The sequence below is a fragment of the Halictus rubicundus genome, chromosome 13 (genome assembly GCF_050948215.1).
Source record: "Halictus rubicundus isolate RS-2024b chromosome 13, iyHalRubi1_principal, whole genome shotgun sequence".
Lineage (NCBI taxonomy): Eukaryota > Metazoa > Arthropoda > Insecta > Hymenoptera > Halictidae > Halictus > Halictus rubicundus.
Window position 1 is genome coordinate 1,976,127 of NC_135161.1, and position 24,207 is coordinate 2,000,333.

At 44.9% G+C, this 24,207-nt stretch overlaps 1 protein-coding gene and 1 long non-coding RNA gene across 4 annotated transcripts in view; one reads left to right on the top strand and one right to left on the bottom strand.

Moving 5' to 3' along the window:
* Positions 1–24,207, top strand: part of LOC143360389 (uncharacterized) — a 562,015-nt gene that overhangs the window by 531,564 nt on the left and 6,244 nt on the right. The gene's annotated exons all lie outside the window — the stretch shown is intronic.
* Positions 1,300–22,405, bottom strand: LOC143360367 (uncharacterized). 3 transcript variants are annotated; one of them, XM_076799141.1, is made up of 9 exons: positions 22,231–22,405; positions 21,034–21,153; positions 20,797–20,914; positions 20,391–20,637; positions 19,401–19,499; positions 19,169–19,259; positions 18,925–19,070; positions 18,713–18,845; positions 18,317–18,633 (listed from the first exon to the last, which is right to left on the bottom strand). In XM_076799141.1, the coding sequence occupies exons 1-9, from the start codon at positions 22,369–22,371 to the stop codon at positions 18,583–18,585; spliced, it is 1,146 nt and encodes a 381-aa protein (XP_076655256.1). In that variant the 5' UTR covers positions 22,372–22,405; the 3' UTR covers positions 18,317–18,582. The 3 variants fall into 3 exon arrangements, with proteins under 3 accessions (XP_076655254.1, XP_076655255.1, XP_076655256.1); XM_076799139.1 differs by lacking the exons at positions 18,317–18,633; positions 18,713–18,845; positions 18,925–19,070; ... (3 more) ...; positions 20,797–20,914; positions 21,034–21,153 and adding exons at positions 1,300–2,290; positions 2,367–3,435 and having other exon boundaries at positions 22,231–22,399; XM_076799140.1 differs by lacking the exons at positions 18,317–18,633; positions 18,713–18,845; positions 18,925–19,070; ... (4 more) ...; positions 21,034–21,153; positions 22,231–22,405 and adding exons at positions 1,305–2,290; positions 2,367–3,435; positions 3,845–3,913.

The following is a 24,207-nucleotide window of genomic DNA, read 5'->3' on the forward strand; positions in this document are numbered from 1 at the left end:
GAGAGAGAGAGCGCTATCTTACAGCTGGAAACACACCTCATTCTTGTTTTCCCACTCCCACACAAACATAGCTCTCTGCTCCCCCCTTCCCTACCCTCACACATCCTGGACCCCCTCTTCCGGCAAGGTGTTGGAGGAGGTGGAGGAGTTCAGGTACCTGGGGTATGTGATTATGAGGGACGGGGGGCAGAGGAGGCAGGTGGAAGACAGAATTAGGAAGGGGGCAGCGGTAATGGGGCAGGTGTGGGGGATCGGGAAGAGGAGGTTTGGTAACGACTGGGGAAGGAGGGTATGGCTGTTCGATAAGTTGGTGTGGGCGGTAATTAGTTACGGGGTGGAGATTTGGGGGTGGAGGGAATGGGAAGGACTGGAGAGACTGCAAGAGAGGTTTTTGAGGTGGGTGCTAGGGGTAGAGAGGTGCACCCCGGGGTACCTGGTAAGAGAGGAGTTACAGAGGGAGTTGCTACGAGAAGAAGCTGAGGGAGGGTAAAGGGGGAGAGCTAGCTAGGAGTTGTTGGGAGCAGGTGAGAGGCAGGGGCAGAAGGGGAGGGGAGGAGACCGGATGGGAGATGGAGAGGAGGCGCTTTTGGGAAGAGAGAGAGTGGTCGATGGAGGAGGCGGAGGTGATGATGGAGGAGAGTATAGAGGAAGTGAGTGGGGAGTTGGCGAAGAGGGAAAGGAGGAAGCAGCGGGAGGAGAGATGGGAAAGGATAAGGAGCGCGAAATACAACGAGTGGTATGGGAGGGTTAAGGGGGATGGGTTACCTGGGGAAAGGGTGGGGGGAAAGCAGATGGCAGAGGGTAGCCAGGTACAGATTAGGAAGTGAGATGAGGGGCGGAAAATATTGGTTGGGGGGGGGGGGAGAGAAAGTGCAGGATCTGCGGGTGGTAGAAGGAGACGTGGGAGCACGTGTGGGAGGGCTGTATGAGAGGAGATGAGGGAAGGGGCTGGCAGGAGATGGTGGGGGAAATATTGGGAGATGAAGGCGAGGGGGAGGATTGGATGAGTGGAGAGAAAGGACGTGTGGGTGAGTGGGACGGGGAGTGAATGGGAGAGGAATTTGAAATGATAGTGGGAGAGCAACTGGAAGAGGGGGTCCAGGATGTGTGAGGGTAGGGAAGGGGGGAGCAGAGAGCTATGTTTGTGTGGGAGTGGGAAAACAAGAATGAGGTGTGTTTCCAGCTGTAAGATAGCGCGCTCTCTCTCTCTCTCTCTCAGGCGTGTATATATTGTAAATAGTTTAAGTTAAGTTTAAGTTAAGTTAAGTAGATTAAGTAGGATAAGACTAGGGTTAAGAGCAGGTTAAGTGCGGGGGAAAGGAGGGGTTAATCAAGATTGTAACCCCGAGGGGAATCAATAAATGATATACTATATATTTCTAAATATATCTTTGTGATTTGTCTTCTGTACATAGAAAAAAATCTGATATCATAAAGTTAAATAAATTATTTATTCCTTTACTTAGAAAAATTTATTTAAACAACTAGAATTTCACAATTTTCATTATACAACTAATATATAAAATGATTTTTTAACTGATTTATAAATTCATGTCAAATGTATATAGGCAGTATTGTATAAATTATCAAGATATTCATTACTCTTGTTTGATATCAGATTTTTGAAGATAGTGGTTTAGTAACACTAAAATGTACTAATAATGAAGGAAATGTATGTGTATATACATGTGAAACACATGTACCTTCAATAAATCTTGTGTTTACATTGTAATCGAGCAGTTCATTGACATATGTGTAAAAAAAACCTTTCTCATTGTACAAGTTTAAAATTTGACTACTTTCTTAGGTTTCTTATTCTCTGCTATTTGGACTGAGTGTTTACTTCCTTCTAAAGATTCTATGTTACCATCTGCGATTGTATTCACTGTAATTGTATTTTCTTCCTTTTCTTTCATTAAGTTTGGACAATCCTTTTTTAAATGTGTCACATCACCACACAATTTGCAACTTCCTCCCTGAGGGTAAGTACCTCTAGGATTATCAGGACATTGTTTAGCAATATGCCCTTGCTCCCGACAAATGAAACATGTTGCAAATCTGAATTCTGTTGGTTTGGCCACTTTACATTCAAAATGTGTATGTTCTGTTGATCCACACTTGAAGCAGATACCAGTACATGCTTGCTCAGATCCAAGTTCAGGACAATCGGACAAATTGTGCCCAGCTTTACGACAGTGGAAACACACACATTTTCTGATTCTTGCTAATGCTTTCTCAGCTCTCCTCCTTTCCAATTTCATTGCTCTATCTATTTCTTTTTCGGGAATACCTTAAAATATCCATAAAACATAATGTACAAAAGAGTATTATTAATTAAGAGACATTTATAAATATGCAATAGTTACCTTTCATGATCATTTTTTGTTTTAATTCACATAATCTGTCTGCATCTTCTTTTTTAATTGGAAAACCATCAAATTTCACAACTTCTATTTCCATACCATTGATTGTTAATTTTGTTGAATCTACCTCAGGTTTTCTTCGTTTATGTTCTTTATCATCTCGAACTTTTCGAGGTTTCTTGTTATTATTTTTATTATTTTCAAAATTGGGCCCATGAAATTTGGAATGGTTTGATTTGCTAGTATTAGTTTTATTAAATTTCTGTATTGCATTACTGTTTTCATTATTTTTGTTTCTTCCATTATTTCGATTGATCATATGGTTATTACTACTTTTGTAATCAACGTTATGTTTCTTCTGTTGCCTTATATTATGTTTAGATGATAAATCCTTTTTCACCTCTGTTACACACAAATTTGATTTATTATTCGATATATTTTCTTCAGTTATAACACCAATAATGGTTTGTGAAACATTATTGCTGTTCATTGATGTTTCTGAAGACTTATCATCGTTCTGTTTATTTTGTTTATTTTTCTTATTTAATTTAGTGTGTTTTTTAGTTACTTCATTCTTTTCTGCATTATCTTGGCTAATAGAGCTTTTTTCTTTCAAGTTATTATTTATCTGAAGCAATAAGTTTTTATCTTTCTTGGGTTTTTTCATTTTCACATCTATCATAGAAGTATCAGTTTCATCGATGTTTCTTTTCTTCTGTGATTTCTTTTGAGAATTGACATTATCTCCATTCTTCTTATTTTCATCAGAAGTAACAGTTATATCAACTAATGTGTCCTTCCTTTTTTTATTTTTCTTTCTTATTGGATTTCTATTTTTTGTTAGTATACTTTCTTCAAATTCTGCCCAATCATTTTTAATGTTTCCTACATCACAGTAAAGTACTTCTTTATCTTGCAACAGTTCTTTTGCTGATTTTGGTTTTTCTATATGACCTTGTTTAGACAAATTTCCGTTTAGTTGTTGTTTCAATATATGCCACGGGGTGGCTTCATCTGGAGTTTTTTCATTTGATGCTTTTGACCCCTTAGCTCTTGCATATCGAGTCATATTCTAAAAACAACAGTAAAGTTTTGTGGTGTTCATTAAAACAGCAGTTTATTAATAAATATTTACTATTTAACATGTCCATTAATGAAAGTTATACATTATCGTACAGTATCATATGTTAGCAAGTATGCACGCAAGCATGTACGCTTTTGAGTATAATATGTTAAATTTAGTACATTCTGGCCCTAAACAATATTTAAAATTTACAACTGCAAAAGTTATTTTATAATGTCAAAGTGGTTTGTCCGTTCTTGTGTTCGAAAACTCGTAAAAAATAAAACTTATTGTTTATTAAAAACTGAGTGGGAGTTTTAAGTAGTCATAAGATTATTACGAATAGATAAAAATACAGATTCATCGAAAATAATAATGAAAACATTGAAAACATTTATTACACATGAAATAACCTTACTTTCTTACACGTGATACAACAAACAACATACAAATCAAAGAGTAAGTATAATCACAGACGAGGTATAGGCAGAGAGGAATGAGAGTGCTCACGCCCGGGTTTTCGGCGTTCCCGATATAGTGCTGACATCTGCTCAGCCTTAGCATGGCACAGAACCGGTCAGTCTTTCCTAGAACAGAACCGGTCAGTCTTTTAGCATGGCACAGAACCGGTCAGTCTTTCCTGGAACAGAACCGGTCAGTCTTTTAGCATAAAACTGAACGCACATTATTTTTTTAACCAGGATTAAAACGTACAGCTTAATTGTTGTATATGAAATATGTAACTAACATGTAAATCTTGTGTACAAAATCTCTAATTAATATAAATTAAGAATAATATTAATTGTAATGATACGTATTTTATTTTTTTTTCCAAGTTTGTAGTTGCAAACTTTAGTTGTAAAAAATGGAAAATCCGGAAAAATTCGAACAAATACAGATCTCATATCGAAGTTTAAAAGCGACCAAACTGAATATTAATTTAATAATGAGCTATTGTCATCAACACTATCTTAAATTTTTTCATATATATAGCTACTGTTATTATTAATTAAAAAAAATTTTCTTTCATGAATAAATATTTTTTCCACCTCAGCACAATAAGATTTTTACTAGATGACTTTAAAAACACATTAGAACTATTTTTAAATAATTTTACTCGAAAACATTCTAGTTTACTCTTTATTTCACCGTTCTACTAATTTTTTATGGTCTGCATTGCAGCTCTGTTTAACACCCCTTTACAACCCAATACCATGGTACCATCCATATTCAAGGAAGAACAATTTTTTGCGACGATCATTGAAAAAATAAAAGTGTTTCCTTCATTTCAGTCCTTTACCTGTGTTCTGTGTCACATCTGGAGTTTTATGGTACGCTAACAATCGCTATTGAGTCGCAAGCCAGACCGTACAAACGAATGCATTCACAACTTCCAGAGACCTGCCTCCAAAACTAATTAAAGGAAGGCTAAACATGCAGTGTGCACTAAACTCCTCAAAAGAGGCGGGTTCCAGTCTCCATAAACCGCATTCGATACTTCATCGAAAGGGTGATCTCACATATTTCTGTAACAGTTCCTGAACACATTATCATTCATCTGAAACTGCTTTGTAAGGCATTACATAAGCTACATAATTTTTATTTTCTAATTTTGTCAAAGTATAACAGAATATACATATACATACATACATATATTGTAGTGTCTACAATTACTTAAAATCCAAAATACAGGGCGTTTCGTTTATCTTGAAAAATTGAAATATTTTGTGAAGGACTGTAAAAAAAGGACTTTAAAAGAATATTTAGATAACAAGTGGGCTGTACTTCCAGAAGGGACCGGTGGCCGATCGAGATGAAACTTGGTGAGTATGTAAAACTCAACATTCTGCGAATATTCGCGAAAAACTGTAGCTACATTGAAATTGCTACATTGAACTTTGTCTATACGTGCATGTCCGAGGCGTGCGTATTCAATACATTCTCTTAATTTTGAGAGATTTAGTGTTCGTATCGAAAAAAAGGCTCTGGACAGACGTAGCAAAGACATGTACAAACACGGTGGTATGCATTTTTAATTGATTATTTATTTATTTAAGACGTAAAATGTCTAAAAAAAAAGGCACAACGTAACGTAGCGTGATAGTCAAGGCCAAATGCCTGCCGGCCCCCTTAACGAATAACGGAATTTACGGTACGAGCGACTGAAATCCAGTGTTTTTGAGGAGTTCGGCGCACACGGCAATTTTTGTGTTCCTTTACTTATTTTAGCCTTGGAGTCAGCGTCATGCGTTTGCTTGTACGGCCTGGCTTGCAACTCAATGTCGATTGTTAGCGCGCCATAAAACTGCAGATGTGACACGGTAGGGATGTGCGGGCCGGTTCGTGAATCGGGCACTCGAATCAGGACACGTCTTGCGGTCCGACCTTTTTGGACGACCCATGACCCGACTTCATCGAGCGCGTTCGAAAAGAATCGGACAAGTTCGGGCGAGCGAGTTATCGCAATACCTAAGATTCAACTCTGCGTTCTTTTTGAAATAGATAATGGTAATAATGGTATTTCATTTGTAACTTATAACGCGATTGTTCAGGATTCAAGCGTTGGAATTCGGCGTCTATTGTCTTAACTGGCGACCGCTGTTTCATACGGTTTTTGTCGCGTATGTCAACACGCGGCAAGAGCTCGTGTCGCCGTTGTTCGACACCGCGTAGCAACAGTTTCATGTCTCATTGGCCGAATTTCACCGTTTGAATCCTTCAAATCGAGACAAACAAGGATCATCCGATTCGGGAGCTCCAATCACGGTGCTCCACATTCGACGGTCCTTGTTATTTAAGGCACTTGCGCGTGCCTTCTCGCTCTCTTCGCTCTCTTAACGTTCTTCACTCGCTTCGCTCTCTTAACGCCTCTTCACGTTCTGAACGCTCATCACTCGCAGCAGTCGTCAAGGTATATTGTTCTCGCGCGCGTTTGCTCTTCTGTTCGCTCGTCTCGCTCAGTTTAGATTTAAAGATCTCTCGCTCTGAGACTCTCGCGATCTCGAACCTCTCGTTCGCAGTAATTCTGCGATCTTCCGCGCCGCGTTACGTGCATTCTGCCTCGCGTCAAGATTTCCGTCGTCCGCGTTGAAGATCTCCGTCTTGCGGCGACACGCGTCTCGTGCCGCTCAAGATTTCCGCTCCGCGATCCGACGGCAGACGATTGCACGCGCAAGATCTCCGTTTCGTCCGCCGACTCGCGATTCTCGTTCGCGCGTTCTCTCTCGCAATCGTGCGCACCTCGTGACGTTCTCGTTCTCTAGCGCTCGCGACGTTCTCGTTCTCTCTAGCGCTCGCGACGTTCTCGTTCTCTCTAGCGCTCGCGACGTTCTCGTTCTCTCTAGCGCTCGCGACGTTCTCGTTCTCTCTAGCGCTCGCGACGTTCTCGTTCTCTCTATAGCTCGCGAGTGACCAGCATTTCGTGCTGACTGTGATCGTTAATCGCCGAATAAAGTGCAGTTTAATACCAGCTCTCTCTCTCTCTCTCTCTCTCTCTCTCTCTCTCTCTCTCTCTCTCTTTGTCTCAACCTCTCATTGATCCGTTCCCGTGGATTTCTTTGCGCGCTCAACTCTGAGTGGTCCCGGCATCAGGCTGCTCCGACCGTCCGTCGACGCCGAAACAGCGATTTTTAATATATTTGATTTTTTTTAATAACAATATTAGGTATATTCGGCAAGTATGTTCGTAATCTTTATTTGTATTAATATTTGAAATAATACACGTTTCACGTGAAAAACTTATAAGACAATATTTCCGGCACTCTGACGAATTTGTTTCGAATGAACTTACTGTGACGTTGCAAATCTAGCATCGTCCCATTATCGCTCCGAACGACAGAGTGAAGGGACGGGCTGCCCAAAACCGCGACCCTCGCGAAGAGAGCGACGGCTCGATAGGTTAATAAGCGCTCCCCGAGGAGCTTCCGAAGCGACGGGAGACTCGAATGTTAACGACTTTCGCGCTCCGAGCCCGACAAGTTCCAGGCAAGCTAACGGCACCCCCGTATCCAGCCGGCCCGAGGAAAGGGCACAGCGCTTCGCGGGACCACCTACGTCAAACCATGGCCAACACGGAAATCCGGTGCACCGGTAATTTCGAGGAATGGGCGACGCCACACACGGGCCAGACAACCCGGAGGTGATGAAGCGGGACGAAGGCCCCTGTCGACCAGCCGACAACATATTTCGCGGTCCTGCCGCCGCCTCACCTAGCCACTTGCAAAGGGGGCCTCGGCAAGGGTGGTGTAGGCGGAGTTACATACACATAGAAGGTATATAAGTATGGTCAATTATCATAATTTTTTTAGGGTGATGTTATTATTAACTGCTATAAGGCTTGCTTAATATCGTGTTACTTAACTTACTTTTCTTTTCCGTGGGGAAAGTGTCTTTACGCATACCCCGACTCCCTGGGGAGAGCCGGGGTTATGTGGGACTACCCCTGGGGAAAATCCCCAAAAGGCTACCCACTAAAAAACCCATGCCCACCTAAGCTAAAGGGGAGGTGCCTGGATCACGCGAGTACTCAACAGGACACCTCACAGCTATCATCATACCCCGGGGAAGGAGGTTAGCCCCCCCCCCATTGCCTACACTATAAGACCCCAAGCGGAGGGACCCGCCCGGTGTGCCCACCCCTGGAGCCTTCGGATTGAGCTTCCCGAGCCCCAGCTCGGTCCACCCACAGCTCCCGGAGTCTTCGTGTCCCGCTTGGGGCCGGTGTCCCGAAGGAACCAGCCCCGGCCGAGGCAAGAAGACGCCGCCACCGGACGAAAGGGCCGTCGGAGGCGCGATCCGGCACGCCCCGACCCTTCCTTACCCCAAACCCCCACGAATCCCCCTCCCCTAGGGGTGGGCGACCCCCCCCCCCCCACACCGGGAAATTAACCCGGGGGGTGTCGTCCTATCACGGGGGGAGCTATGCTCCCCCCCGGTGGCCCGGGTCAGCTCGCACCCCGGACCCCCAAATCCACCGCCCCCAAAGATGGGGGCACAACAGGGCGCGGGGAGACTCCCCGCACCGACACCATTCCGCCCCCACTCCCGTGGGCAGTGTTATTTAACTTACGGAACTATCATTAACCTTACGTAAATTGTACAACGCCTACTGATTCCGTGAATTCATTTTCTCACGTAAGCCTTGCAGGATACTGCACAAAGATCCCTTGTTCAAGGATCTTTCTCTGAAACTTGTATCGCCTTTCTCTTGAATGTCTGCCTGCGATGTGTCAATTGTCATTGAGTGGAGTACGGCTGGTCTGTCTTCCCGCTTCTAGACCCGTCCTCAAGCCCATAACGAATTCTTAGGGCCAAGCATGCCAATAAATAACAAAAAAATGACAGTGTCCCACTCGATCGTAACAGAGACCCAGACGTGATGTCTAGACAATTCTAGAAAAATATAAATACTTTTAAATACTTTTGTCTACACGTATAACTCCACATAATCAAATTGTACAAAAATTTCAACAGCTTACAGCTGGAAAAAATTATTCGAAGACAATTATTCGAAGCGTTTGAATACCAATACAGATAAAACCAGCGAATACAGATCAAATTACAAATTACAGTAAATTATGGTTGTAAGTCACTATCGCCGTTCTTTTCATTGACACTCATGCGAATCGGTGGTTCTCGCTGAGCGTCCCATTTGAAATACACAGGGCACGCTGGAAACCTAAGAGTCATCCCGCGTGAAAGTCATAAGAAACCTATGGCATACCAAAATGACTGGCATTCAAACGGAGAGAATATCTGTCTCTGATTAATGTTGGACGGAGAAGCGGATAGCAAAACTCGAGAACCGTCGTCGCCGAGGAGTGGGCCACACATTGTCGGCTATATCGGTGTGACATAAGAAGACCACTACTAATCCAATTACAAAACTTCTTTATTTTTCGTTATTTTTTTATGAAACTTTTACCAACATATTCGTGGCATTTTTCTGATTAAAATGAAACAAAATATGATGTAGTTCCGATAATATTTACTTGCGTAACGAGCGATGAAAGTTTCGAACGTAGAAAAGGACAGCGTATGGGAAAGAAAGAGACGCGTAGAGTCGCGGCCGCCGGCACAGATTGAAGCCCGCGTTGGCGCAGGCCTTTAAATAAAAAATTTAACTTCTTTATTATTAATTATTTTTTATGAGTGATTAAAATGATACCAAACGCGATATAATTCGGATCACATTTACACTAATTTTCCGTTAATATAATTGTAATGGAAAGTAACTTTCATCGTTCATTACACAAGTAAATATCATCGGAATTATATCATATTTGGTTTCATTTTAATCAGAAAAATGCCATGAATATGTTGGCGAAAGATTCATAAAAAAATAACGAAAAATAAAGAAATTTTGTAATTGGATTAGTAGTAGTCTTCTGGTTTCACACTGATATACCCGACCATGTTGTGGTACACTCCTCGGTGGCGACGACACTCGAGCTTCGCATTCCATTTCTACGTGCAACATTGTGTCGAAGAAAGACATTTTCACAACCTTCTTGTCACTATGTATCCGTCAGTAGTCATAGGTTTATGACTTAGAGACGGGTAATGACATTTGGGTTTCCAGCGTGCACTGTGTATTTCAAATGCAACGTTTGGCGAGAACCTCAGATTTCGTCTAATTGTCAGTCGCCAGAACCGCGCAACTGGCTTATGGCGAGAATTCACTGTATAGATTTTCCTACAATATCTTTAATGATGTCAAAGTGGTGGGGGGACTTTTGAAATTGAATTAATTGTATTGAATGGAACCATATGTTTTTTGCAAATTATGCCGACTTTTATCGACACTAATCCAACGACCTACATGAAAGGTTATTTTTTATATCCTAGTCTGTCTTAGCCTCATCGTTCGTGGACAGCTACCGTCCTGTCATCGCGCCACTAAACGACGCGTCCGCGACAATGTTGCTTACTCACCTGTAGGCTAGACTGGGTGCGATGCATTTTCGGTGTCAAAACGTCTTCCGAATTAACTCCTTATTGCTTTCCAGGTTTCTGAACATTACGAACATAAAGAGAGGCATGAGAAGAATAGAAAAAGTCAGGAGTACATTTGGTAGTTGTTTACAGCATGCTGTCTGAGGATGTAAGATGAACTTTGTCTAGCCTACAAGCGAATATCCTCTCCGAAATAAAGACTAGTCGAACTTCGAACAGTATACACTTCAGTACCCGTCCACCATTCCCGACATAAACACCTCCTCATTGGTGACCCCGACGTGATTTTTCGGGAGTGAATACATCGCGTGTATTTCGGATGTGGACACAATTTCGCCTAGGGAGACTTGGACAACGTGCGTAGTGCGAAGAGTGCCGGCGTGCGTGTTTCTATATTGTATTCTGTAGTTTATAAGAGCGTTAAAGACAAAGTCGACGACGTCCGATCTGTCCCCGGCAGGGGGTAGCGGGCCCGTGGTTAACCGTGTCGCGGTGAAGATACCAGAATTTTCGCCGACTGATTCAGAGCTGTGTTTCGCCATGGTCGAACGCAGTCTGGACACGAGCGGGTGTCGACTGAAATGACGAAGTTCGGGTACGTTCTGGGAGCGCTGAAACCAGCATACGCGGCGGAAGTTCGCGACATTATTTTGGCTCCCCCAGCCCAACCATACACGAAGCTCAAAGCAGACCTCATCAAGCGAGAGGGTTCGTCGCAGGAACAGAAAACGCGGCGATTCCTTGAGCACGAGGAAATATGCGATCGGAAACCTTCCCAGTTTCTACGCCATTTGCGGAGTCTAGGAGGAACGACCGCGTCGGAGGAGATCTTGCGCACCTTATCGTTGGGCCGGTTACCTGCGACCATGCAGGTCATCCTGGCCACGCAACGGTATGTCGAACTCGACCGAGTTGCCGACCTGGCCGACACCATCGCCGACACAATGGGCCTATGGCCGCAGGTAGCCGAGGCCTCCGCGTTTCCCTCAGTGAACCCTTCTGCAGAGATTTGCGAGCTGGGAGCACAGCTCTGCATGATAATGGCATAGCTAACAGCAACGTGCCAGCAGGAGCTCGCCGCGATTCGACGCGAGATGAATTCGGGTCCGCGCCATTTCGGTCAACAACGAAACGCTCCAGGCCGAGCACGATCACGATCCCGAGAACGCCGACTCCAACAACGTGGTGGAAAATGCTTTTACTATTTCAAATTCGGAGCGAACGCGTTGCGCTGCGAACCCCCGTGCAATTGGTCCGCGGCAGGAAACCTGTTGAGCAGTCGTTGATGGCGGCCAGCGACCAGTGCCCATCGTCGCGCCGTTCGTTTATTACCGATCGTGTCACGAAAACGCAATTCTTGATCGACATCGGCGCCGATCTCTGCGTGTTTCCTCGATCAAAGACTCGCGGGTTCCGCGAGCTGACCACCTACGCGTTGTATGCGGCGAACGGGTCAGAGATAGCCACGTACGGGACAATCACGTTGAGCCTCGATTTCGGGCTCCGTCGCGCTTTCGTATGGCGTTTCGTGGTAGCCGACGTGTCGAGGCCGATAATAGGTGTGGATTTCCTCGCGCATTACGAACTACTCGTGGACGTTTGTAACCGTGAACTACTGGACCGAGTGACGTCGATGACAGTGCCAGAACGCTCAGCGCGCGGGTGCGAGCCGTCAGCGCCCACGGTAAAGACCATTTTCGGCGATTCAAGGTTCCACAAATTACTGCAGCGGTTCCCGAAGATTACGCGACCAGTGGGAATACCCGCGGAAGTGAAACACGGAACGGTGCATTATATTCGCACAACGCCAGGACCGCCTGTGGCTTGCAGGCCGCGATAATGATGCGCCTCGGCATGACGCGACCGTCGGAAAGCGCGTGGTCGTCGCCGCTCCACATGGTGCCGAAATAGGGATAGGACGCTTGGCGACCGTGCGGGGACTACCGAGCGTTAAATGCGCGGTCAGTGCCGGATAGGTACGCCGTGGACGTACAATCAGATTCCAGTGGCCGCGGAAGACATTGCCAAAACCGCAATAACAACTCCCTTCGGACTATTCGAGTTTCCCTGTATGTCGTTCGGGTTACGAAACGCGGCATAGACATTTCGGCGTTTTCTTGATGAAGTGCTACGCGGTTTAGATTTCGTATATGCATATATCGACGACATACTGATGGCATCATCGACAGAAGAGGAACACTTGTGCCACTTGGCTGAGGTTTTTGCGCGGCTCAAGAAGCACGGCGTAACTATCAACGCGGCGAAGTGCAATTCTGGCTAGGCGCGGGTCAAATTCCTGGGGTACACCGTATCGTCAGGAGGCACCAATTCGTTGGAGTCAAAGGTGGAGGCCATCACCAACTGCCCGCACCCAACCACCGCAAAGCAGCTGAGACAGTTCCTGGGTATGCTAAATTTTTATAGACGTTACATGCCCAGGGCTGCTAAGGTACAATCGCCCCTCAATGATCTGGTTCAGGACAACGTCAAAGGTAGCGCCAGGTTGAGCTGGACCGTTGAAGCCATCGCGGCTTTCGCCGAAGTGAAGGAAAACCTAAATAACGCGGGATTAACGCGTTATTAACGCACCCGCGGGACAACGTGCCGCTCGCTCTGTTCTGCGATGCGGCTGATTTTACAGTCGGAGCGGCGCTGCAGTAGCGTATCGGAGAAGATTGGCAGCCGTTGGCGTTCTTCTCCAAGAACCTCACTGCCACCGAGCGGAATTACGGCGCATACGACCGAGAAATGTTGGCCATATATTTGGCGGTCAAACATTTCATGGTGGAGGGGCAAACCTTCACGATCTATACAGACCATAAACCGATTACGTTCAGGCAGTTCAGATACCTGGATTTCATCGGGCAGTTCACCACCGACATCCGCCACATCGACGGGGAGGAGAACGTTGTCACCGACGCCCTATCCGGGTTGGAGGAGGTCGCAAAGTTCTTCAACTACACCGAGTTTGCAGAATCTCAGCGGCACGACGCGGAGTTTGAGGCGTACTTGCGCGGGGAAATTAGGAACAATTTGTGTCTCGAATGGATACGCCTTCCCGGTTCGGACACCGAGGTGGCTTGTGACGTGTCAACGGGAACTACGCGACCGTTCAGACGAGCCGCATTCGACTCTGTGCATCGCCTGACGCATTCAGGGGTTAACGCGACGGTAAGACTCGTAATCGAGCACACCCCCCGGGCTAGTTTCCCGGTGTGGGGGGGTGTCGGTCCGTCCCTCCCCGATTGGGGAGGGGGATCCGTGGGGGGTATTGGGTGAGGAAGGGTTGGGGCGTGCCGGATCACGCCTCCGACGGCCCTTCCTCCCGGTGGCGGCGTCTTCTTGCCTCGGCCGGGGCTGGTTCCTTCGGGATACCGGCTCCGAGCGGGGCACGAAGACTCCGGGAGCTGTGGGTGGACCGAGCTGGGGCTCGGGAAGCCCAATCCGAAGGCTCCAGGGATGGGGACACCGGGCGGGTCCATCCGCCCGGGGTCTTATAGCGTAGGCAGTGGGGGAGGTTAACCCCTCCCCCGGGGTATGATGATAGCTGGGAGGTGTCCTGTTGAGTACTCGCGTGATCCAGGCACCTCCCGTGTAGCTTAGGTGGGCGTGAGGTTTTAGTGGGTAGTCTCTGGGGGTTCGCCCCCCGGGGAGAGTCCCACATAACCCCGGCTTCCCCCAGGGAGTCGGGGTATGTATAAAACATTTCCTCACGAAAAAAAAAGACTCGTAATCGAGCGCTCCCACCATTGGGGGCAGAGGATTTGGGGGCCCGGGGTGCGAGCTGACCCGGGCCCACGGGGGGGGGGCATAGCTCCCCCCGTGATAGGACGACAACCCCCGGGAGTATTCTCGGTGTGAGGGGGGGGGTTCGGTCCGTCCCTCCCCTAGGGGAGGGAGATTCGTGGGGGGTTTTGGGTAGGAAGGGTCGGGGCGTGTCGGATCGCGCCTCCGACGGCCCTTCCTTCCGGGGGCGGCGTCTTCTTGCCTCGGCCGGGGCTGGTTCCTTCGGGATACCGGCCCTGAGCGGAGCACGAAGACTTCGGGAGCTGTGGGTGGACCGAGCTGGGGCTCGGGAAGCCCAATCCGAAGGCTCCAGGGATAGGGACACCGGGCGGGTCCCTCCGCTTGGGGTCTTATAGTGTAGGCAATGGGGGGGGGGGGGGGCTAACCTCCTTTCCCGGGGTATGATGATAGCTGGGAGGTGTCCTGTTGAGTACTCGCGTGATCCAGGCACCTCCCCTTTAGCTTAGGTGGGCGTGGGTTTTTTAGTGGGTAGCCTTTTGGGGATTTTCCCCAGGGGTAGTCCCACATAACCCCGGCTCTCCCCAGGGAGCCGGGTATGCGAAAAGCATTTTCCCCACGAAAAAAAGACTCGTAATGGAGCGATACGTGTGGCCGTCTGTCAAAGCCGACTGTCGGAGTTGGGTTCGTGGGTGTATTCCGTGCCAGCGCGCCAAAACAAGAAGATTCGAACATGTGCATATAGACATTGTGATTCGTCCGGTCTCAAAAGGGTTCAGGTATTGCCTAACATGCGTCGACCGGTTTACGCGTTGGCCTGAGGCTTTCCTCATCAGGGATCAAGAGGCTTCGACCGTGGCACGGGCCTTTTACGAGGGATGGATTTCCCGGTTCGGAACCCCGTTGCGCGTGACTACCGACCAGGGTCGGCAATTCGAGTCACGTTTGTTCCAGGCATTGTCCCAGCTAACAGGTGCAACCCACTGGCGAACAACGGCCTGTCACCCGGCTGCAAACGGGATGGTGGAGAGATTCCACCGCCAATTCAAGGCAGCAATCCGCTGCCAGCAGAACGTCCGCTGGACAGCAGTTCTTCCCACCATTTTGCTGGGCATCCGCGCAGCCTGGAGGGAGGACTTGCAATCCACCGCAGCGGAACTGATCTACGGCGAAACGCTGCGCCTACCAGGGGAATTCCTGACGTCACGAAGCGGAAAGTCGCAGCCGCTGCCAAGGGATTTCATCGCGGGGTTGCGCGAGCATTTAGCGACCCTCGCTTCGACGCCTAGCAGCTATCACTCGGCAAAACGGGTTTTCGTTTTTAAGGACCTTGCTACGGCGGACCCTGTTTTCCTGCGAAACGACGCCGTTCGGGGAAACCTCCAGTCATCGTACGACGGTCCATGCAGGGTCCGCAACCGAGGTGCTCGGACCTTCTCGTTGAGCATCCGAGGTAAGCCGGTTACCGTCACCGTGGATCGGCTAAAGCCGGCGTACTTGCTGGCTACAGATCCAGCACCGCTGACAATAACCGGGGCAACGCGGTCAGCGTCACTGGGGTAGTTGGAGGGACACCAGTACCCCCGCTGACCAAGAGCACGGGGCAACCTCTCTCCTCATCGCCATCATCGCGGAGGCCGGCGCTGTTGCTCCCATCCTCACCTCGGCAAATGCGGGCACACGCACCACACGGTCTAGGAGAAAAGTACGATTTCCGGTCCGTTTACAGATTTCGTGATTAACCCTTTCGGTACGAGCGCTCTTTCCGCCGCGACATTCGACATTGTACGAGGTGCCCCGCCAAAAACGCGCACATAGCACATGGTCAGTCCTTCTTCGTGTGAAGACTTTCCGAACCTTATATATGATCTATGCTTAATAAAACAATGCTTTTTCCCAAATGTTGTTTGTAACTTTAATATTAAGAGATGTCGCTTGCACGCACGGATTGCTACGTGGATGCCGGATATATCCGGCACTCGCTCACACAGGTCATCAGATGGATGCCGGATATATCCGGCACCCGTACCGAAAGGGTTAAGTCAATCACAGCCGGGGGGGGAGGGTGATGTAGCGGCGACAAGCTGGCGCCACGTCTCCGCCATGTGTTTAGTTTTAAGACAAAGTATGTTTGTATGAATGGATATTGGGTTACGTTCTGCGCGATAGCGTCGAGTGGATGTTTAGATGACTGAGTAGAGTGTCGCGTAGGGTGAGTGTGTTTAGTTTAGTTAAGAGTGAAAGCGGACCGTGAGAATGAAGAAAACGAGATTTTCGTGAGAATGTTTGTAAGTTAGTTCTGTAAGAGAATTCGTGGAGAGCGGACACGCAGGCCACGCGGGTTGTAGCATCCCTCTCCGAAATAAAGACTAGTCGAACTTCGAACAGTATACACTTTAGTATCCGTCCACCATTCCCGACATAGACACCTCCTCAAAGGTAATACAATCGTCCTAGGAGTCTCCTCGTTTTCTTTGCAGAGAAGTAGCATGGGTGTTCCCACGGTCGCATTGCCACCACACAATCACATGCACTATTACGCACCACCACCACCCCATGACTACGACGGTTATTAGCCACGTGATTCACGTGTCCCACCTCTGCTGCCACCTTTGCGAGCGTAACGGCGAAGAAAACAGAGGGAGAGAGAAAGAGAGATGTCTAAAAAAATCATGATCGTGAGGACTCGTTAGTAGACTGCGGATTTTTATGCGTTTAGGACGTGTCGATCGAATCCAAAACAGTAAAAACATTCAGTGACACTGCTGAACATACGTCGTATGCATAAAGAAAGAAGTATGCATAAGAATTTGAAAATGCTCATACATTATTTTCAATTGATTAAAATGATTAAGAATAGAAAAATAAACGTCTATGTGGCGCCTTTTGCAACTAATGCAGACAAATTTTGATTTCGCATGAAAATCCGCAGTCTCCTCATCAATGACCCGAACATGGAGAAGATAAAGAGGTAAAGGTTTATGAGGAAGCGTGTCGAATCAAATTTGATTTTGAGTCGCTGTATTTTGCAATTTGTGGTTTTGAAATTTAATAAAGATCTCGGACGTGAGTACATCTCGGTACAAGTTCTAGTTGAATAAATTGGCATAAGTGCTGCTCCTCTGGGCGAGCTAATTTCACGGATTCGCTGTATCTCGTTTCATGAGAGTATACCTACCTCGCAAGGAGTCCATTCTTGGCACTCGTGCTACACTGTTTCTGCAGATTCTTATTTCTGTCGAGTATAGACACGGTAGAGCTATTTGTTGCAGAAGCTAGCATGATCTCGAGGAACCGTACCTTGATGAATCCTCTTAATTATTAAACATAATATTGAGTTTTCTAGTAGAAACACTGGAGAGTATCGCTTCGATCTTCTATTCGATCGATAAAGGTAAATCGTTCAGGTAAACGAACGTTGTAAGACGAGACTGACAGTGTCTGTTGAAATCTTGCCCAGAAATTTGTTTCAGAGTCTAAAATCAGAAGGAGAGAGGGTACAAATGTAATTGTCAGACGAGCAAAGATTTGAGAAGATTCGGAAATTCTCCAGAACGATAGAACTAATTTTGCAATTGATCTCCCACGATCTCGCTTCACTTCAAGAGACACTATCCTCGAGCATCTGTTAGCCAGCGATCATTGTCTCGGCTTGTGCAACCAGGTTTCAAACAGGTGTTTAATTAATGGAAGATTAATAGTACTCGACTATTTTCCGAGTTGACCAGAGATTTCAGGTGCGAGTTCTCCCACGAAATCGAGATAAAATCGGCGTGTCTATAACCACATTATTTACGTACATATAGATACACACACATACACGCGCACAACACCGAACACTAGCTAAAGAGACATTTTATGCAAATACCGCGGCGCGGCGGTACGCGCGAAAGCAGAAACAATTCGAAGTATTTTAACCAACCGCGAGGCAAGCCACTACGTGTTTAGTGTTAAACGAGTACAACCAAGTAGACGTTTGGTGTCAACGTTTGGTAGACGTTTGTGATTTAACGTGTGTATATACAGATAGACAGCGAATAAATTTAATACGTGAAAAGCGATCTCTGTCTCTGTCTGTTCCCTTTCCATCCTCTTAGCAAAATGTGACAGTGGTGAATGCAATAAATGTGAGAAATGCATTTTGGATCAGGAGAGTGCGTATTTTATGGAATTATAACAAAACCGAGAAGCCAAAGCTTTAAAGAGTGCAAAGATTAAAAGAATTGAGAAGTGGGGATACATATATGAACTTTTAAAATAATTATAAAAAGTGGCTCCTGTTCCTTGCAACAGAAGCAGATAATTTTTAATTTTCATAAAAATTCGCAATCTAGTGATCAAAGATCATTTTCATATTCCTGCAGCGGAATTGATTTTTGCAAAAGTTTGATCAAGTACAAATCGCTAACATAAAATCTCACTCGAGTAAAGCCACTACTATTGGTCAACGTTTCGTTTTCACTGGGTCGACGACATAACAGTAAAATATGAGAAAGACGTGCTCATCATCTGCAAAAAGAAAGGTCATAGATATGTTTCTGACCTGATCTGAGTATTGTTATTCTATTAATTGGATGCTCTTAATTACCATCGAGAAACCCTCGTAACCCAAATCGTACAAACCACCCAGATCACATCGCATTTCTTTCACGCTTCTCATTAGCATGAATAATAACATTTTCTGTGATCGTAACGGAATACAGTACCATGACGAATTGCATCTGTTTTTATAGAACAGTGATTTTTCATTACTTTTTTCCCATATTAAAAATGAAATATCGTTTAATCGTTCAGACTCACATTGTATTGAAAATGTGCTTGCTAGTGTCTATCACTCTCTGCCCATTTAAATTGTTCAAATACATGATCACAAAGTGTAATAGAACGATGTTGACAGCGAAGAAAAGATTCGGGAAGTCTTGCGCGTTCTTGAATGCCAGAAGAAGCTTCGCATAATATACAAATATAAATTGTTTCATTACGTTTTGTTTAAGAAAAGTGCTTTATAACCAATTAATTCACGAACGCTTTCTGTGATGCTTACACGGTACAAGTTCACAGCGAATGAAATAACAACTGCGAGAATCGCTATTAAATACGATATTACCATGTTGCCCAGGATATCATTGAGCGTGCTATATTAACGAATTTGTAACGTATTAGTTGTTAGCACCGACCATCGATAATTGCAAGATGGAAAAAACATAAAAGTTGTAACACAAAATACAATGAAATAAACAGCGATGTTGTCGCAATATCTAAAGAAAGATACCAACTTAAAAGCTCGTTTGTGTAGTTCCACAACTGATCGTACTTGTATTAGCTGTGATGTAGTTGAATGTACCATATTGTCGATTGCTATCCCCATTCGGTAACTGAAAACAATTAAAATACACTCAACCCTCTTAAACACGGTACACGGACCACATGGGCTTGGTATAACTCGGTGCTTGGCAACGAAGGCTGTGCTCCATCAGCCACGAAGAAAAAAAGGAACGCTGCGACTATGGCTATAGCTATGGGGGCATAGAAAGAGACTATCCAAAGACCTAAAGAGAACTTCATAGACTTCCTTAGGACCTAGAGGATTTACATGACCCAGGTCGACCTCTGTGGACCCGCCCTAGATCCTAGAGGGGCACCTATGGACCCCTATCCACCACTCACCTCTACCCCAGCCAGCTCTAGAGGTACCTTTATTGACCACCCTAGGACCTAGAAAGACCTCTATGGACTCTCTCTCTCTAGAGAGTGTCTAAATGTACCTTCCTTTTCCCCAAGGGAGCCTATTAGTTCAAGTCTGTCCACCAGCCTAGGCAGTTGTGATTCGGTCGGGGGTAATTTCTCTTGAGCTTCCAGCTGTGATTGCGCCTCCCAACATGAAGAAGATGTGGTTCTGCGACCACATAATAGCAAGGTATGACAATATTCATACCCCGAAGCAAAAAAACGTCCTTGATGGGGCTATCCAGTGAGAGATCACCGATGCCAAGGCCCAGATAAACGAACAGTTCCTCTTCATATTAAACCTCAAGGCTTGGGGGGACCCTTATCTGGATAAAATCCACCTTTAAAATCCTTAAAATTTTAAGGTTCTTAGAAGCTTATAAGAAGGCTATAAGAAGCTTATCATGGTTATCATGGTTAAGCGTTATCATGGTTTGCAGAGTTGTGTACGCATACAAATTCATAATTCATGAGGTCCGTATAGTACAAGCGAAAATAAGATTGCTAAACATAAGTTTGGACAAACAGTTCCAAGATACCTGGCTATTTCAAGCAGTCCACACAGATAGGAAGAACTCACAGCGACTGCCGATTCCGTACTTGCTACCGATAGGAGACCCATCACGTTAACCGATAAGAAAAATATGCAAACACAATCAGTTTGCCGGCTCTTCTCAGGGTAGAAGAATCCGAATATGTGTAGATATTGCAGTTGAGCATTAGAGCGTAGTATTGTGGGAACCAGTAGTACCACGAATGTATACGCTATTAGTACAAGCGACAGGCCTGGAATTCAGAAGGGTGTTGTTTTGGCATAGTTCTCGCAAAGATTTCGAATACGGTTTTATCAATTGGTTTCTGCGATAGACGTATTCTTGAGAACAAAGCAATAATAGTCATTGTCAAACATATCAAACTTTATAAAAATATGTTGAGTATCATTACCTACAAATGCTAAAATCACGCGTCTCGCCACTATTATTTGCCTCGTGAATATATCCAATTCGACAGGATCTGTCGTCGCGCTATAATCGTTTGAAAATTTATCGAATACAGCTCTCATCTAGAGACATATAGGGAGACATATAAGGAGACGTTAAGATAACACAAGTTGTGTTCGTTTAACGGATATAATAATTGCATTGACATTACGAAACCATAGTAACATATTTTCTAACTTACTACTGAACGGTTGGCCGCAAAACCAACGTACCGTAGAAAATACAGCGTCAGTGGGCAAGTGAACGATAACATCATTAGCACATTGTACAGTGATTTTTCTACCCATTTTATCGTCGATATCTGAACAATATTTCATTTGTTTTAAACAAATAACCAGGATATTAGTAGATACTAATTTTACATGAAACGGAGAGAGACGGTGCTATCTAACTCAGGAAAGCTAAAAATGGCAACATTGTATCGGTAAGACCGACAACGCTGTAAAATCCAGCTGGTAGCTTACTTTCTATGTTGCAGTCTTAAAAAGTTCGCTACCTGGCCGCTTTATTTGGACAGATGGCGCTAGAGAACTACTGTTTTTTAGCAACACTGGTATTTCAGAAACCCTTCATTTAAGGTGAGATCGTTTCATTTAGGTAGAGTCCCTCGTTACCGATAACTGATTAATTTTGGGGCTTGTTTAATAACATTGTTGAAACCAATTTCAATTTAAAATATTTTATTCATCTAAAACAACACCGTTCGCTTTACAGAACATTGCAAATCAAGAACCGTATCGAGCTAATGGCTGTGGAATTTACTCTTTCACATTATGAAAAATATTTTATTCCAAAAACATAGAAAATTCTTAAATACGAGACGAAACATATATTGATTTTGTATTATTTCAATAATTAAACCATTTCTTTACAACTTGGGGAATTATTTATTTCAAAGACCAAGGAACGAATCATATTGCAGCCGAAATAAAGAAAGGTACGAAGTCCAAAGATTTAACGTAATACTATGAATTTATTATGGAATGTGTTTCCGTAGGAATTTTTGAAATTTTTAGGGCTAGAATTAAAAGGACACATCGTGTTTTATAATAAAGGCGTTTAGGTTGAAGAAGGAATACGGAAATCTTTAAAAAAAAACCGACAAAATTGATCGGTACCGACGATTTATCGATAAGAGTGAGAGGTCAAGTATTCTATAAAGTTGGTTTCCGATAGCATTTTCTAATTGGTTTTTTGTATGATACTAGAAAACTGTAGTAACACAGACGAGGTATTGCCATTTTCGTGTCGCGTTCGACATAAATTCCTATACTTCATAATTAATTTGTGGGAATATCTCCATTGGATTGAAAATGATTTGCTGGTTAAAACGAGCTTACACACGGCACAAATCTAATAATAATCAAATCTTGATTACCTGTATCGCTAAAAGGCAGAGATAAAGCACAGAAAGCGTGACTCTTTGAATCTTTCCTAGCCGAGATTCGTCGTAAGGCCAGAGCGCAGTGAAGCACAATATAGAAGAGTAAAGACTGAAATTCTTCCGAAACTCCTCCATCTCGTTGAATGTTGAAAAATGTCTGCACAGAAAGTTTGTGATAACACGCAACTACACCTCGGAAGCAAATCTTCCACGCGGTTCTACTTCCGCTACAAAGTAATGCAAATTACTTACTTCCGACCAGTATCGATTGACATCAGTCGATTGAGATAGCCTCAAAAATTAATGGAATTCTTCATTAAGGGCTTCCTGTCTCTTTTTCTTTCCTATTAAAAAACAACCAGCAAACTGACTTCTTTACTTTTACCAAGTGTGGAGATCCTTTCAGCTTTGACACGGAAATCGTGAGGATTGTGTACACTGACAACTACACTGGGACTAACCATGAGTATGTGAGTATTATTTTCGAATTTATTTCAAACTGTACATCGCACAATTATCTATTTCCTTCTCTTGTGAATTATCTTGAGGAAATCTATTTCCTTTTCTTGCAAATTGTCTCGAAGAATACACTTACTGTCGCTTTGAAGTAATTGTTGCAGGCAAAAATGCAATTTGTTATAAGCAATGATTGTACAAATTGGTAAATACAAAGTGAAAAGGTAAAATTATTTTTATTGTTTTTACGCATTCCTTTATTGTTCTGCTATACATATAATACTTTATTAAAAATCATATTGATATGAAAGAATAATTTCAGAAATGGTTGGGCATATGATTGAAATGATTGTTAATGATATAAAGTATATTAAAAAAAAAAAATAAAAAATAATTTCTCTCCGACGGGGAATCGAGGCCCGGTCTCCCGCGTTACAGTCAGGGATACTGACTAATCTTTTTTGTAACAAGGTGTTTGTTGTGGGAATAAAATAAAATATACAGGGTGTTTCACCCTGTTTCAAGATTCCACACAATACATTTACACTCCATGGACGCTAGTGTACAATTTGCAACGAGACGTAAGTGTCTGGTTGCCAAGTTTTCGACCAGGCCCGCACCAATCAGCGCCAAGGACCAGCCGCGCGCCAATCCGCGAATCCGGCCCGGGCGCGGACCAATCGACGCGTGCCGAAGATTCGCAAACGAGCACACGAGGTCCGCGTTCGGGCTATAAAGATCGCGACGAAAGCCGACGAGAGCGCAGTTGGCTTGCCCATTCTCCGTTCATTCTAGCTGCCACAAAGTCGCTCATTTCTCCGTTCAGTCTCTCATGAGCAGTCGCGCCGCGAACATCTCTCTCGAGTGCACCCTCCTTTCCAGCAGTATAGTGTTAGTGTTAGCATAGTGACCGACCAAGGACGAGGCCTCTTGGGGCCCTTCAGCGACGCTATACCTGCGTCCTTAACAAAAACTGTCCTTTTTAGGACATTCAAAAAGACAGTCCAATCCACAGCGATTCCCGCCTTCCACCAACCTGACAACCAGTAACAGATTTGAAATCTTCTCAACGGAAGCCTTCAAAAACTTTGCTGACACCTCCGGCGACGTGAGTATTAAAAAAAACATCACCAGTGGTCCACGCCCCCCCTCCGTCCCTAACATAAACCTGCCAAAAAACCCAGTCCGACCCCCACCCATTTATATCCGCCTAGCAGAAAACGAAGTTCTAAAATTTAGCCAGGAACTCGAAACCGAAATAGGAAAAAACTTCTATATTAAATTCCTCGGGAACCAGGTCCGCCTCCACTTCAGCGAAACTAAATATTTTACCGAAGCTAAACTTGCTTTCCAGAAAGCAGGTTTAAAATTCCACACCTTCGCTCTCCCCAGCGAAAAGCCATTCACGGCCATCCTAAAAGGTCTGCCCTCGATTGATACCGAGTCAATCGCCACTGAACTTCAATCACAAAAACTAAACCCCACGAGTGTGGTCGCGTTTAAATCCTCCCCACA